Source organism: Amblyomma americanum, chromosome 7, assembly GCF_052857255.1.
Source record: "Amblyomma americanum isolate KBUSLIRL-KWMA chromosome 7, ASM5285725v1, whole genome shotgun sequence".
In the NCBI taxonomy this organism is placed as follows: Eukaryota; Metazoa; Arthropoda; class Arachnida; order Ixodida; family Ixodidae; genus Amblyomma; species Amblyomma americanum.
Window position 1 is genome coordinate 153417537 of NC_135503.1, and position 17177 is coordinate 153434713.

The 17177-nt window shown below is 52.1% G+C and overlaps 1 protein-coding gene across 1 annotated transcript in view; it reads left to right on the plus strand.

Annotated features, from left to right (window-relative positions):
- Positions 1-8576: 8576 nt before the first annotated feature.
- The window catches only part of LOC144096694 (potassium voltage-gated channel subfamily KQT member 1-like), a 372193-nt gene continuing 363592 nt past the window's right edge, over positions 8577-17177 (plus strand). Inside the window, exon 1 of the mRNA XM_077629534.1 lies at positions 8577-8810. Within this exon, the coding sequence (XP_077485660.1) occupies positions 8584-8810 (227 nt within the window). The 5' untranslated portion in view covers positions 8577-8583. The remainder of the gene's footprint in view (positions 8811-17177) is intronic.

The following is a 17177-nucleotide window of genomic DNA, read 5'->3' on the forward strand; positions in this document are numbered from 1 at the left end:
CTTTCTTCTTTCACTCCCTCCTTTATCCCTTCTCTTACGGCGCGGTTCAGGTGTCCAACGATATATAAGACAGATACTGTGCTCACCCTCAGCCCTCCGCCGCCCAGGAGTGCTCTGCTGTGCGACTCCCGCGCCGCCCTCAGCCGCCTGCAATCTAACGGCCGCGGTACCCCACTAGTGCGGGAAATTCGCTCGCGCATCGAGCGCCTCGCGCAGAGAGGTTGTGCCGTGCGTGCACAGTGGGTGACCGGTCACTGCGGCATCGCCGGCAACGAAGAAGCTGACGACCTCGCGACCACTGCACACCAACTACCTGCCAGCGATCTGCCCCTTGCGCTGGAGGACGTGCAGGCGGCCATCCACGACCATCTCCGAAAGCAGCACCCCGACCCACGCATCGCGGGAGGTGAGCGCATCGACAGTGTCACCGGCTGTCGCGCACTTACACGGTCACAACGTGCAATGATCCTCCGCGCGCGCATTGGCTGCGTGTGGCCCGGGGAACGACGGGTGCGTCACGGAATCGCGACGAGTGATGTGTGTGACGGATGCGGTGCAGTGGAAACACTAGAACACCTGCTCCTTCGCTGTTCCGCGTTCGCCGATGCTCGTCGCGATATGCTCGCGGCCTATAGGGCGCAGGGCATACTATCAGACTCCATCAAGACGCTATTGTGGCCGCAGGGCAGTGCGCGCACTCGTGAGCGAACTTTGGTGAGCCTCTGTGCATTCCTCGAACACACGGGCTTGACGTCCCGTCTGTTCTCCGTCACGTAGTTACACGCAGTGACCGAACGCTCCGCGAGTTCTTCCTTGAACGATTAATAACTGGACGCCCCACTCCAGTTGTAACAAACACAGTGCTGTGCGCGTGTGTGATTTAATTCCTCTAAAATGAACTAATCACGCGCACAGCCTGGACACATTTCTTATTGTGTAAATAGTTTGTACATACTACTTCTCCCCCTATCCTCTATTCCTGTCCCCTCACCTCTTTCATTTCATTTCTCCATTCTGACTGCTGTCCTTTATTTCCGCTGCCCCAGCTCAGATGCTTCAGTATCGATGGCAGATGCCGGGGCTAGCAAAAATCTTTTCCTTCCTTTTTACTATTATTCTTAATAAAACCACTACCACCACCACCATTTCCTTTCCCCCCAAACCAATTATTATTATTATTATTCATGCGCGGGCTTCTGCTTTCACTTTTACCTTTTCCTTTGCTTTCGTTTTCGGATGGCCTCAAACAACGGGGCTTTCTTGGTCGCTTTTCACGGGGTCCAGTCCCTTGTTCAGACATAACGGAATCCCTGTAAATCAGTACGAGAGCATTACAAAAATGTCGCAATAGAGCGGCGGAACATCCCGCAGGTCACAGATTTATGGCTGTAAACCACTGCCAAATCTATCTATACGCACTCAAAAATCAATGGTGATTTCACAAGTGGTAATGAGGGTAGTGAGCACTAGCTATAAAAACGCAGTCATTTTTCAACCGCAATTTTTTCATCGTCTCCACCTCTCTCGCGGGCTGCTCCGGATTCTTCTCGAGCAGCAGCACCGATGTAATCGTTCTTCAGTTTGGCCTGCGTGACATCGAGACATAGTGAAAAAAATATTGGATAATATCTTGAAACACGAAGAAGTTACCTCTTGTCTCCCATGCAGTATTAACCAAACAGAAATACACTCTAACTGTGAAATCAGCTCTGTAATCAGTTACAGGTACTTGGGAATTAACTGCGACTCTTTCATGGATCATTGGCATAAAGAAGCTTACTAATGATGCTAACTGTGTACACGGCTGTTTGCGCCGCAACAATCGTTTAGCCCCTCCTTCCTTAAGGTTGCCATCACAATGCCTCTTTGTTCCACCTAGACCCGAGTTCGCATTTACTGTCAGGACCCCTACCATGTTGATCACGGTAACTTGACGGAATCAGTTCAAAACCATGCGGCGCATTTACTTTTTTTTTCGATTAATCGTATATGTCCAGTTTTACTCAACTTACAACGCAAGGCAACCGCCCCAAACTTGGATATCGACGCAAAGTCACCTGTATAGTTTAGAAGAACTTCTATTTGGGCTAGATGGTTCACTTCGATCCAGAAGGGAAAACAGTAGCACCGAAAAACACACACACGTACAGCAGAAGAACAACGTAGAACAAGCGCTAACTTCATCTGATTTTATTCCTTGAAAAGCGAGCAAATATGCAGAAAATCTAGCCATGCGCAGACAGAAATCTCACGTGCGATCAACAAAACCGTTCAAGATATGAAATCTCAGCTTTTACAAGGTTCACAGATGTATCGCTCACACACCCTTTTCCTCTTTTTCTGATGTGGTACGACCCTAAAACCTCTCGTGCCTTACTATCTCCGCTCCCGCCCAGAATCTTTATCTCATTATGTCGTGGTTCACACTTTTTGCATTGATTGCAATTTTCCCCCGCCGAATGTTCAGCCGCTCGGTGACACGCCTTGCACTCTGCGCAGTGTTTGGGTAGATGCGCCCCTCACCCTCCTTTGAGCGAGCGCGCGTGCTCTGCTGCACGGTCATTGATGCACCTGCCCGTTTATCCCACGTAGGGCTTCCCGCATGTCAGTGGTATCTCATAGACCACACCCGTGCAGCACTTCACAAAGTGTTTTCTATGTTTTTTCTCTGCAACCGTTCCTCTGTCCATCGCTGGCTACGCGTGCGCAGAGCTGAGCAAGCTTCCGTGGAGCCGAAAACACGACTGGTATGTCATGCCTATTTGCCACCTTTTTTACGTTGTGGGCGACCCTGTGCACATACGGAACAACTTCAGGTTTCGCAGCTTGCTTCTTTGGCTCCGATGGCCGCTTAAACACGGCGCCCTTGACTTTTTGTAGGAGGGCTTCTGCAACGCCTGTGATTACCGAGCTTGGGAGCCCGGCCCCCATTAATCGAGCCACTTGCGTATCAAAGCTCCATTGGATGCCATGCTGACACGACTTCACGAGTGCCGATTCCAGGCAAATATTAGCAATAGCGCGTTTAACTGTCTTTGAATGAGCCGATGCACACGGTAGCAGGTCGTTCTTAGCTCGAGGGGCATACTGCGAGCATACATGTTCTTCTCCAAGAGCAAGCCTCAGGTCTAAAAACCGAGGGCGCCATGTTTAAGCGGCCATCGGAGCGAAAGAAGCAAGCTGCGAAACCTGAAGTTGTTCCGTATGTGCACAGGGTGGTCCACAACGTAAAGAATGGTGGCAAATAAGCATGGCCTGCTAGTCGTCTTTTCGGCTCCACGGAAGCTTGCTCAGCTCTGCGCACGCGTAGCCAGCGATGGAAAGAGGAACGGTTGCAGAAAAAAAAAAATAGAAAACACTTTGTGAAATGCTGCACGGGTGTGGTCTATGACATACTACTGACCTGCGGGAAGGCCTACGTGGGCCAAACGGGCAGGCGCATTTTTTTATTTTTTTTATTCGAGAAGTGTGCCATGAGGCATAAGTTGAAAAGGAAAGGGCGGAAGGAATGCACGGGATTGAAAGTTAAAAGAAGGAGTGAAGAACCGTTGCGCTGAGGTAGTCGGACAGGTTGCTAATGAAACGGTTGTCCATTGTCCACTTCACGAAGTCACTTTCGCGGTTCCACCGCAGGCCTACCTCCCAGAGGAGCCGTTTTCTGATAGCAGCCGTCGCTGGGCACGTCCACAAGTGCCGCACATCACATATGTCCGGTGCAGCGCCACAGTGAGGGCACCTGTCAGGTAGTGGCAGATCTTTGGCACGCCAGCGATGACGGACAGATGGTGTCAGAGCCGCCCCTGCCCGAATCCGGCGCACGGATACCTCCTCCTGTCGAGTAAGACTACGGGGGAGAGGGTGCGAACACGGAGGAATTAGAGCACGTGTTCGCTGGCGCAGAACTTCGGAATCGGAAACGTGGGACAGGAACGGATCTGGGGGAAGAGGGGAAGGTGGCGGATCGTCTAATGTATGAAGATGAGTCATAGCATCCGCTTGAATGTTATGTGGATCCTGGGCATGGCCGCGAATCCAGTGTATGCGCACAGGACATGGATACTTTGCGCAGAGCACATGAATAGACTGTGAAATCTGGAACGTTCGTCGAGCAGCCTTCAGCTGTTTAAGGGCGGCGCGGGAGTCGGTGTAAATGTGAACTGTATTGAATGTTGGAACGAGCGGAATGGAAGCAATGGCATTGTAAATGGCTTGAAGTTCCAATGCCAGGGGAGTGCACGTATCCGCAGTATACGTTGCGCGAGAGTTGAGATGCGGATGAGATGGACTATACACAGCAGTAACTCCCCTCTCTGCAGAATGAGATGCATCCGTGTATAATATGCACCCTTCAGGCAGATACGCTGCTGATACCGACGGGGAAACAGTGGGGCGATTGTCAGTGAGCTGTCAATAGGACCACGGTGGAAGTGTCTTTAAACGATGAAGTTTGAGAGACTGTTTTCGAGCTCTATTTGCCACCCGTTGGTCGATGATTTCACTGAGTGTATTAAGTTGGGCGAACTCCTGTAGCACAGGTATGGGTGTTAAACGAGGCAGATATGTTATGACGCGCATAGCCTCACGATTGATAGCTTCAAGGGAGTCCCACTGTCTGCGGGTGAGACGTTGAAATTGAGCCTGATATACTATCCGTGGCTGAAGGATAGAGCGCACAAGCTGGCGGGCCGTATGAGCACGTGCGCCACCAGAGCGCATAGCTATGCGACGAATCAGACCTAGAGTAGCGTGAGCCGATTTACGGGTGGCTGTCAGCCACTGGGTGCCAGTCCCAGATGTATGGAGGAGAAGACCAAGAATACGAACAGTTTCTACCTGAGGAATCAGAGAATTATGTACCGTAAAATTTAAAGGGGGAGCTTTCCGTAAGGCGGCTTTATTTCCAATTCGAATGAAACATGATTTAGTAGGAGAGAGTGTTAGACCCAAAGGTGGGAGGCGAGATGTCAATACATCCAGCGCGTGTTGAAGGACCGACTGATGAATAGACGCATCTGGATGACAGCACCACAAGGTGATATCATCGGCATATGCAAGCACGCGGATAGAAGGGATGGTCTCTAGGGCTCGAACAAGAGGAATTAAAGCCACATTAAATAATGTGGGGGCGAGAACGGAGCCCTGCGGCACTCCTCTATTGGAAGTGAAATTACCAAAGGGCTTTCCGTGGACACGCACGCTGAAGGTTCGATTTGCTAAAAAGGCGTGAATGGAGAGGAGGAACCGGTGAGGGAGACCAAGAGTTTGAAGGGAGGCAAGAATGGCAGAGTGAAGGATGTTATCATATGGCTTTGTTATGTCTGTAGCGATTACGGTTCGTACAAGGTGACTCTGTGGAGAGTGGTCAAGCACGTCAGCAGCCAAAGTAGCAAGGCCGTCCTCCGTTCCAATTTGTGGGCGGAAACCAATTTGGGAATCTGGTTAACAATCATGGGATTCCAGCCACCATGATAAGCGTGCGGCTAGAATGTTTTCATAAAGCTTGCAGATGGTAGGGGTAAGGGAAATTGGACGAAAGGCCGAGAGAGATACTGGAGGCTGACCTGACTTGGGGATTGGAACCACAATAGAATGCTTCCAGTCTCCCGGCATGACGCCAGAAAGCCACACTTCGTTAAAAGTATCAAGTAGGGTTTGCAAAGCCCTCCCTTCCAAGTTACGGAATAAGGAGTTAGGTATGCCGTCGTGCCCGGGAGTAGTAGTAGTTTTTAAACGGTCAATGGAGGCCAGCAGCTCTGCCATGGTGAGGTCAGAAGTAATCCCATCGGGGGGCTCTGTTACCGATAAGTCAGGTGGAGACGTAGCGGTGCACTCATGGTTTGGAAAAAATTGACGGGCCGCTTGTTGTGCAAATGTGTCCTCATCCACATTTAGCGCGAGGCGAATGCTCTCTGTGTAATCTGCAACCTGAGAAGGGCGCTCCATGGCGTGAAACACTCTCCAAAGATGTCGATTGCCCTCCGTAGAGGACAGGCGGGCACACCATGCAGCCCAGCGTTGCCTGTCTAGCCGCTTTGCGTAGCGCCGCGGCCGTGCGGTAGCGCGGTGAAGAGTAGGAAGAGCCGAAGGGTCATCGGGGTGACGAGTAGCGTAATGATCCGCCTGGCGACGAAGAGCCCACAGATTCAAGAGATGTATGTCCGGGTTTGGGTCGTCTTCATTTACAGTAGTGGTAATAGTGTGAGTAGCGAGAACAGCAGATAGAGTAGACAATGCTGAAGAGGGGTTGAATGTAGGTAAATGATTGTCTGCGCGTACAGAATCCCATGATGTTATTCGTGCAGTGCGGCGTATTTTCCGTAGACGCGTAGGCGTGAGGGAGATAAAAATAGGGCTGTGATCGCTACCCCAAGTATCAGAATCAACAGCCCAACGAGGGTTACCGGGGCCTAACCTCCAAGTCAAATCAGGTGAATACGGGCCACCTCGTGGGCGGGTAGAAATATTCGGGTGGTTTAAAAGTTGAAAGGAATGATCTGAAAAGCTCCCTTGTATGTGTGAACCCCTTGAGGAATCCGATGGGTAACCCCACGCAGTGTGTGCGCCGTTGAAGTCACCACCAATTAGAATAGGGATACCCGAGTTGGTAGAACGTAGAAAACGAACCCATCCCAGATTGGGAGATGCGGAGCCAGGACGACTATAAAAAGAAACTAGGACAAGGGGTGTGCGTGCAGGTTTTACGAGAAGGGCGACAACCTCTTGACGTGTGTTGCACCACCGTGAAAGGTGGAGCGGTGTGTGCGGAACTGAACTGTGAATATAAATTGCAGATTTACCTGGGCTGAGGGAGGAGGCGGTGCAACGGCGATCAGGGATAGATGGTGAATGTTATGCGCAGAAACCTGAAAGGCGTGGGAGTGCATTATTCTCTTGCAGTAGGAACGCCCATGCCCTCAGCTTTCCGTCGCGAAGGCGGATGTTCACTTCAGAGGCCTTATTAGAGAAACCTCGACAGTTCCACTGCACCACCACCGATGATGATGCGCAATCCATGACGAGGCCGAAGAGCTTCCACGATGAGGGATGTCACCTGCTTCATCAGCGCTAATATCTTGTCCACTGTCGGGGTAGTCACGGCTAACAGGTGGTCGGCACCTGATTGTGGGCCAGTGCTTACCCTAGGTGATTCCTCTGATGATTGCTCCCGAGTTATGAGAATTCTTCGAGAGGATCAATGAGAGGATCAATGCAGGCGCATCAATGACCGTGCAGCAGAGCACGCGCGCTCGCTCAAAGGAGTGTGAGGGGCGCATCTACCCAAACACTGCGCAGAGTGCAAGGTGTGTCACCGAGCAGCTGAACATTCGGCGGGGGAAAATTGTAATCAATGCAAAAAGTGTGATCCACGACATAATGACATAAAGATTCTGGGCGGGAGCGGAGATAGTAAGGCACGAGAGGTTTTAGGGGCGTACCACATCAGAAAAAGAGGAAAAAGGTGTGTGAGCGATACATCTGTGAACCTTGTAAAAGCTGAGATTTCATATCTTGAATGGTTTTGTTGATCGCACGTGAGATTTCTGTCTGCGCATGGCTAGATTTTCTGCATATTTGCTCGCTTTTCAAGGAATAAAGTCAGATGAAGTTAGCGCTTGTCCTACGTCGTTCTTCTGCTGTACTTGTGTGTTTTTTCGGCGCTACTCTTTCCTTTTATGGATCAAGTGACCCGTCTGTACCGCTACCCTGTCTCACCTCGCAGCCGTATTATTTTACCAGCACATCGCCGCTCTCACCGGCTCAACCATGACAAGGCCGTACGTCCATCTTGGGCCCGTTCGTCGGCTCATCTTTCCTCGTTTTTAGCGCGAACATCCAAAGACTGGAATGACCTTCTCGCTGCAGCTGTCATCCATCGTAACCGTGGCCACTTCAAGTACGTCGTTGAACAACTTATCCGTAATTAGAAACGCCCACCCCTTTTCTATAATCCCTTTGCATGGCCTTTCATCATCACCATCATCCCCCTCGCTACGCACAGTGCAGGACAAAGCCCTCTCTCCAGTTGACCCTCTCCTGTGCCAGCTAATCCCATCCGCCCACCTAACTTTCTGCTGCCTCCTTTCCCCAAGTCTGGCGCATCAGCGCGTGAGGATTCAACATAGCAGGGTAGCAGCTACTGTTCTGGACAGGTTTAGAAGATCATTTCTTCGACGTAGGAATCCTCGCCCCCCCCCCCCCCCCCCCCCCCCCCCCGCCCCCTGATGCCGGACTCTGCGGCCGCATTTCGATCGAGGCAAACACGCTTGCGTGCTCTGTTCCGGAACACTCATTTACGGCGTCATTCGCAGCACGTGAGCATCTTCGTGATGGGCAACCCCACGTGCGGCGATTTTCTTTCATTGGAGCAGCCTGGCAGGACCAGAGCGACTGCTGCCTATGATCGCAGCAGAGGCAGCTCTTGAAACGGGCCGCGCTCTTTCGCAGCCTGTCTTGAGCGGGAAAGGCTCGAAAGGCCCGCGCGTCGGGGAGGCGCTGCGCTCGCCCGCGGCCGTGGCCCCCGCGGCGGGGCGCGTGCATAGCGCCGGGCGGCGGCGGTGGCGTCGCGGCGGCGGGCGAGTCCCTATGGCCGGCAGCCGGTGGGCGCCTCGCCGCCGGCCGGACCCCGAGCTGGGCGCCCCGCCGCCACCGACTGGCAGCAGCGGAGAGCAGCCCCCTCGGTCGCTGCTGCCCGAGCGCTTGTCGACGCGGCAGCCCGGCCGCGACGCGCGCCGCCGCCGACACCAGCTCCTCGTGCACAACTTCCTCGAGAGGCCGCGCGGATGGAGGGCCGCGCTCTACCACATCGCCGTGTGAGTGCGTGCGAGCAGCCCCTTTTGGCAGCGCACCAGCCGGGTCGAAAAAAGCTGCGCCTGCTTTGCTGCACGCCGTCCCCGCCCCGCCGTGTGTGCACGCGTCTGCCGCTTTTCCACGAGGGCGGAAGTGTGCATGCGTCCTTTCGGGGCACCGTCTCGCCCGCACGGCGCTGGAGCAAATGTCAAAAGGTTGGCGCCAGAACCCCGCATTCCAAACAATGGTGCGGCCGCTCCAGGGCGCCAGAGCGTTGCGGCGGCGTGCGCAACCAAGAAGCGACGAAGCATGCGTCTCCGTCCTTGTAGTCTTGGACGCAACGTGCGCCAAGTGTTAACTGACAGGCGGCATCTTATTCTGCGCCGGTGTCCTTAATCACCCGCATGCACTCTTCCGGGGCTTGGCGTGAGTGTGACGGAGTACTTCATTAATAACTCTTCGGAGCCATGATTGCATCATGAAGAAAAAGTGGGGTCACACAGAGCGCGTGGAACATTCCCGATATCGTGTACGGCACTTGGCTGAGTGAATCACTGTCCAACTATGCTCACCCCTGCTATGCACGGCTGATTTAACGACCTTTGGCCTCGGCCACGCTAACCGATTTGTGTCGAACCGACCATGTGCACCGGGACGAATGTGTTCGCCGCCTCACATCGGAAGCGCATGCTGGCGTGAAATACAGCCAGCAGTAATTCGTCGCGCGGACGGGGATCGTATCGACGTCACGCTATGACCCGAGAGGCGCAAATAAGGCGCCGCCGCTCATTTCGGGTGCCGCGCGTCGCGTGAGCTCGCACCTGCAGGCCGTTGCTTTGCGTTATCGTCCATCGATTAGTGTCCCCAGAGTGGCCCGTGGACTGCCTCACGGAAGGCATGGTTCAAAGGTTATGCTCGACACGCCCCAATTTCGGACAGACAGTCAGTTTCTGTGAACAGCAGTGGCACGGGATGGTTTTACGCGGTAACTGTCGGCACAGCAGCTTTTATTAGTGACTTTCTTGGCTCCACAAAGGGCTGTGAGGGTGTGCCCGCAATGGTAAAGCCATTCATGCCGGCGTCGTACTATTATAAACTGCCAAATGCACCGGTAAACTACCAGTGCATGTAAATCAGGTATCATGAGATAAACCTGTCAGGAGCCGGCCCGTGTGCGCGTGTCTGCCCACCTTAGCGGATTGTGCAAGCTGCGGTACTGCGCTGAACGATGGAACACAGTGCCAGCCACCGACTGTTTGTGATTGGCAAAGGTGTGCGAAGGGAAACGTGTGCTTTCCATGGAAAATAGGTTCATGAGCATCTTTAGTAACAGGGCAAGAAATAGAAGCGGCGTTTACATGACGGGGTGGAGTTAATTGAGTTGTGTTAAAAACCGGTTACTGGGTTCATGGAAACACCACTGAGTCGGGTCCGGGAGTCGAGGGAACGAGTGCAGTCAACTCCGCTGCAGGGGGTGCGTTCACTCGCTCGAGCCCAACGGCAGATAGCATGTAAACCGGATCGAGTCGAAGAGTCGAGTTAGTGGGAGGGGTGATGATGAATGCAAGCCTTTCTTCGTTTGCACCGTCACGACACCGAGACAGCGATGCCGAGCCGCAATATTGGAGTATGCCACTGCCCTCTCCCGCTGCGCTGCTCAACGCTTAGTGTCGCTGCAGTTGAGCTGGTCTCGACTCGCTGAAACCGAGTTAATGTAAACACGCAGTCGTTGAGTTGAGCTGACCTTGCTCAGCTCGATCCCCTCACTCGATCCCCGCTTTCGGGTTCATGTAAACGAGGCTATAGTGAATTCGAGGCACACAGCTCCTAGCAGTGACGACGGTAGAAGGGTTGATGTAAAAATTAAATCATTTCTTAAGCGCGAACGTTTCGGATACGAATCGGATTGTCTTTGGTTTGCGGTTCAAAATACTTTGCATATTGTTGTACAGACTTACTTCAATGTCGCTGTTCTGCGTGAAACAACGGACACCCCAGCGTTCTTCAGCTCAACTTCATTCAGGAAGGGTGGCCTCCTCGTAGAGATATTGTGGTAGCCACAGCGCGTGGACGATCATTTGCGTCTATTGAGATCTGACTATGGTCGGAGCTCTTAGTTCGCTGTATGGTCCGGGACCCTGTTTCTCTGCCAATGACTGTGGCCACAGTGTAGCTACAAATACAACAAAGTATTAACGACCAATGCAGCAGAGCAGGGAGGGTCTTTATATCGTCGGGTTTCTGTCCAGCCCATTCTGGACTAACCTGAAACCAGGCCTCGCGTAGCCCGTATTGGTTGCGAGGCATCCCAGCTGAGAATGAATGGCGCGTCTAATGAGCGGCTGCGGAAAGGCCCTTCCCCTCGCGGTTTTCACCAGCATATTTTTTTTTGTGCGCGCCCACGACGCCTTCGCCACCGCTTTGGAGACCTTCAGGGAATCCGGCCAGCAGCGGCCCAATTCAGCAAGGTGGTTGGCGAAGAAGAGAAAGTTAGCCTGGCCCCAACGCGGCATCGTGATAGAATCCTTCTTGCACAAGGGACACAACGATCAACCACTCGCTTCTCCGACGAGTGGTGAAAACGATTTGAAGTTTCTCGTCTTTTTAGCACCGCGTGATCATAAAAACGTAGCAGAAATGCTGTTCACAGTGGTCGTCAAGGTACAGGCGACCGCAGGAGATGGCTGGCTTGTTAACGGTAGGATATCAGGAGGCATTACCACCGCGGTTAGTGTGGCGAGGGTGCACATTAAAGCGCGGCCGGCGGCTTTCGCTCTCTGGGTTCCGTATATTATTCTACGCCGTACGACCATTCCAGCTCAATGCACTTTTTGTCGCTGGCCCAGGTCTACCCAGTGCAATTGCACTTCTCGTTGCGGACTGCTTTGGGACTCCGTGGACATCAGTGCCCTGCAGCTTATGGCCGTGGAAAGGCACGCATTAGCGCTAAGCTTTGTTCCTTTTTTGGTCTGCTCTCTACGTGCGTGGAGCATCACCGACGTTCTCTCTTGCCTCGCCAGCGCCGACCTTAACTTGTTTCGCCTGATCCCGGCGTAACTTACCGGCTGTCACTGATGATGCTTCTTTGGCCGCTGTAGCTGCGCAATAATTAAACGCCGTCTGTATTCGCCGCTGTGTCCGCTAGGATGGTTTGTGCGTTGCTGGTTTTTTCAGCCCCTCTCGCGTTACGTGGCAGCCCTGATGACGAGAAACGTAAGCCTGTTGGTTATTTCCTCCGGGCTCCTTGCTTTTTCTCCGCCACGTCGCTCACACATGTAGTCGCTACCACAATCGATGGATTTCAACGGCCGCGTTTCGATGGACGCTAAATGCAAAAGGCACCCTTGTGTTGTGCCATATCGGTGCACGTTAAATTTCCCTAGGTGGTCGAAATTATTCTCGAGCCCTCCACTACGGCACCCCTGTCTTCTTTCAGTCCCTGCTTTTTCATTCCCTCACGGCGTGGTGAAGGTCACACCGAGAAGTGAGACGATTGCCGCGCTTGTCATCTTCTCATAACCAATCACTTCATCGTGCCTGGTTTGCTGCTTGGCTTTTTGGGCACTCGAACCACGAACTGGTGCGGAACTTGCTCTCGTTTAAATGAGCGCACCGCTGTCTCATAATTTTTGCGTCTCAATTTTCAGACAGCGTCCTCTCCTGCGGTCTGCTCTAACGTGGGCCTTATTTCATGCAATTTTACGCTTGCGCATCAAACGTGCGCGTTGCCCGAACGCGGCTCGGCAACACACCTTATTTAGCTTGGAAGGACTGTGCGCGGACGTACAGCGGACTATGCATTCAGCATTCCCCCTCCCTTCCTGAAGTTCGGGATCGTTCCCTTTGCTGCGGCTGAGAGCTTTGCCGTAGCTGGAATCGATTTGTCGTATACACAGCGCGCCCCAGACAAAAAGACAAATCCGCTCGGGATTCGCCTGCGCGCGAAACAGCCTCCACGGCCGTCTGGCTGAGGACCTGAGCAACCCGTTGCGGCGTTCCCACTGGCATGCGTCTTTTTCACTTGCCTCTTTCAGCGCATGCTGCACTACGATGGCCCTCTTAGAGAGCTTGGGCACCTGCTTACCAACCGTCTTAGAGATACAAAATCCCATAGCATTTAGATTATCTGCTGTGGTGTCTACGGTAGTGTCTAGTGTTCTTGTTGCGATTTTCCCGCCACTAATCCACCTTAATCCATTTAGAAGGGAGGGGTAGGGGCAACTTCATAAATTAGGTGGTCCCAAGATTGTAAAACTTGGCGGTGCTGATGACGTCATGACCCTCTCGTCCATCAGGGAATTTCATGACAGACAAGCCGGAAATTTTTTGTCAGTCAGAAAAAATGCTGTCACATTAGTAACGAGGTGCACTTTGTTGACAAAGCTGTTAAAGCTCTTCAAAACCTGCAGCTGAGCACTCGTGCCGGAAGCGTGTTTGCTCACACTACAGCTGTCGCATGACACTGTCACTTATCGCCGTGTTCTATTAAATCAGACAGCTTTCTGTGGCTTCAGGAAATGAGCTGAGCCGACGCGAGTACTGTCTGTGCACAGCGTGCGCAGAGGTCGCATTCACCGCGTTCTCTCGCTTGCGGTCGCCTTGCTTGGAAACGGACATTCCTGTTGCATTTGCAGCCCTTATATATACAGTCTAAAAAATGCAGTGTACCGCAGAGCGTTTTCCTTATTTGAGTTATGACAAGAGGAAATCCAATGGCCTGGAACTATTAGAAACACGAGTCGAGAAAAGAGCAATGCAAGTTTTTGTGTGAAATAATTACCTTGAAAAAATAAGCGAACAAACGCATATTCCTCTCTCTTCCTTTCTTCTTTCACGACTTGCTTTATCCCGTCCCTTACGGCGTGGTTCCGGTGTCCAACGATATATGAGACATGCAGATACTGTGCAATTTCCTTTCCCCGAAAACCAATTATTTATTTATTCAAACGCATATTCATGCCTCCTCCAAAACAACGATACGTTTGAACAATACTGCCGCGTTACAGCTTTATAAAACGCGATTAGATGGGTTCCAAAACTCTTTCCTCCCTTGTATTCATTTGTGGAATGGCCTTTTGAGTTGCGCCCCGCCGCGGTGGCTCAGTGGTTAGGGCGCTCGACTACTGATCCGGAGTGCCCGGGTTCGAACCCGACCGCGGCGGCTGCGTTTTTATGGAGGAAAAACGCTAAGGCGCCCGTGTGCTGTGCGATGTCAGTGCACGTTAAAGATCCCCAGGTGGTCGAAATTATTCCGGAGCCCTCCACTACGGCACCTCTTCTTCTTTTCTTCTTTCACTCCCTCCTTTATCCCTTCCCTTACGGCGCGGTTCAGGTGTCCAACGATATATGAGACAGATAATGCACCATTTCCTTTCCCCCAAAACCAATTATTATTATTATTATTATTTTGAGTTGCGCTACTGTGGCGCGAAATGTATTGAACGCTCACTGGAGTCACACTAGAAGCAACGAGAGAAACGAGCTTGTCCTCGTTGTTCCGCGCCAACTTCTTCAGTATGCATATCAACCAACTAGCCCAACTTTCTGCTCTCCTAAGTGTTATTTCTAGTACATCAGGCTCTTTTTTCTGCAACTTATTTAACTTCGATGCCCCCGCAGTGATTGTTGCAGCCGTTTCTGTGTGCGCGTGCAAGGCGAGGGTCTTTTCATGGCATCTTCGTTATGGTCTGTGCCCTACGGATGTGTTTGTGCTCACAGGGTTCTTGGAACCATCGGCGGGACACCGAAAACGACTGTGCCGAATGTTGAGGTCGGAGTGGTGCATGCAAGCTAGATTTTTTAAGGACCAGCTGCGTATCGTCAGTGGCAGAACGACAAATGACTCGACATTTCGTCACTGGTGTGCCACTTCGTCGTACCTAACTGAGCTCCTTTGGAATTGTGTTCTCCCAACATTGCCAAGACAACAAAAGACTCGAAGACCGATTCAGGACGTTGTGACACTGGGAAACGATGAAGTTCCTGCCCAGTAGCTGGAAGTCCTCAAGCTTGGTCCGTAGTTCGGCTTGCCTTTGGTGCTAAAACCTGTTGAAAAGATAGCAGTTGCCCGGACAATTTCGCGGCTATCGCGCAGTGAAGTTCAGGCAAAGATGTTCCGAGGAATGCGTGGACATGGTGGCAAGGACGCATGAGAAGAAGAAAGAAAAAGAAAACGAGCATTGATCGTGCTTTTGGTGCCTATTTGTTGCTTCTGTGTATTCCTGCTTTTCACTGTACTTTTTAACGCTGCGCTGTCAGTGGCTGACATTCTTTTTCTGTCACTCACTCCCTTTTCTGTTATGACCCTCGTGTCGGGCCTGCGTTACTCATAAGTGAAAGAGCGAATAAAATTACCGGGGGCCCTTGAGCAACTTGCGTGCGAGTAATGAGAAAACATTCCAGTTCTGTTCTGTTCTGTTCCTTTATAGTTGGTGCAGTTGCAAGCACTAGTACTGATTCTTCCTTTCTACCATTTCGTAGTTCACCGTATTTGGTGAAGTAGCGCTGTTTAGACCAATCGCGAGATTTGTAACGCCGCCACTGTTTGGGAGACGCCGGGCTTTCGTGTCGATTAGCCATCTAACGCTTTCGCATTAGCGCTGCAATGGCTAGCTCTCCTCCGCGGACCGGGCTTCCTTCCGCGCACGAAAGGCTGAATTCCGCCGTTGAATGCGTTTCACCTTCGTTCACACCACGCTTCCACCGTGACGTTTTTGGGGTACTGCACGTCAGCATTGTTATTCCCTGGGGAGTGGAACCGAAGGTCCGTGAAGAAGTGGCAGGCCTTTCAAGGCTGCTTCTCGACGAGTGCGTGAGCGGAGCCGCCGAGGGCCGGAGCATTAATGGCGCTTTGAGTTTGAGCATAAACGGAGTAGGTTTTTTTTTTAATTTCGGCCATTGTTGAGCGCTGTGTGTAAAAATAGAAATGAATGTTGCTTTACTTGGTACGGGGCAGTCTGTTGAGCCTGCAATGTGCTGTCTTCTTTGCCACTGTTTGCCACGCCATTCATTCATGTACCGAACGACTGTGCCACGCACTCGAGGGTTTTCTGCGGAAAGGAGCGTATAATCAGTGACGAGATTCTGAAACTGCTTTGGTACACCCCGCCATATGCGCAGTGAGTATTTCGCGAATAACTTTCGAATGAAGCGCTCCCTCTCGCGGCCGAGTGGCGGCCCTCGAAAGAGCTTCCTATCAGAGTGTGACCCTGCCAGTGCTTCCGTGAGCCTCCAACTGCTGACAGATGGTGTGCTGCTTGTGCTACGTGGGCTTCGCCACCATGGTGCACCGCACTATGAACTGGCTCCAGTCATAAAACGGTCTCCAAATGACGCCCTGTGGGCCCTTTTATGAGTGCGCTGAAAAAATAAAAATGCATTTTAAGTGAACGCAGCGAAGGCTGTGCACCACGGCACGAAAAAAAACAAAAACAAACAAATCGCCATTTAACTCCTGCTGAACTTGAACGGTCAGTGATTCCCGCATTGCGTTTCTAAGCGACGCAATTTGCTTTTCGTTTTTCACTACTTCCTCTACGAAAGTGGCAGCAATGGGTCATGAATTGTGTTATTATGCTGCGTTGCCCGCATCGAGAATTATATTTAGGCGATTTGATTATACTTAGGCTCGTATTGTGCACAGGTAACTGATATTTCATTCTTTTTCTTTCTCCCTGAACTCTGTTTTTCTTGTCATAATTTCGCGGCCTGTGCTCTTCTAGCCTGCGCAGCATGCAGTCTCCCGTAGTAGGCAATGCAGCTTTACTCGCGGCAGAGGTGAGGGATTTACTAATGCGCGGGGAGCAGCGACAGCTGTCAGGCGCTCCTTTCTCGGTTTCGCGTCGTAGTATGATGTCGTTGTCTGTCGTCGTATTTGGCTGGTGCACTGCCATGAGAACCACTGGGAGGGTGCTTACCACGCAAGGAGGAAGGTAACGTGTGAGCGGAGATGCGCCTCACCGTTGGGTGGGAGGAGCAGGGTACGGCGAGAGCGTGAGAAGGCGCAGCCGGTCGGCGGTTGCCACCGAAACCACCCGAAGGGTAGTTACCCTGGAGGGACGAGGAGGGTTGTCCTAGAAGGAGGACACACGGCGAGAGGAGAAGGCTATGGCGAGAGTGTAGGGGCGTCATGGAGAAAAAATAAACTTAGGAGAAAGCGTCAAGTCAGGCTGCCGGCCTTTGCAAGCTAAGTGCTCATGAAGCCGTTCCCTCCCCCGGTTTGTCGCTCTCCCAGTCAGCCCCTAATGTTTTGGTGTCCGTATGCTGGAAGAGAGAAACAGGGAATGAAAAGAGGTTATCGCTATTATTTACCTCTTACCCTGCAAGATGGACTTCGCCTCTGCCCTACGTTAGCTTTAGCGCAGTCGTGTTGCATGACTAATGCTTCTGAG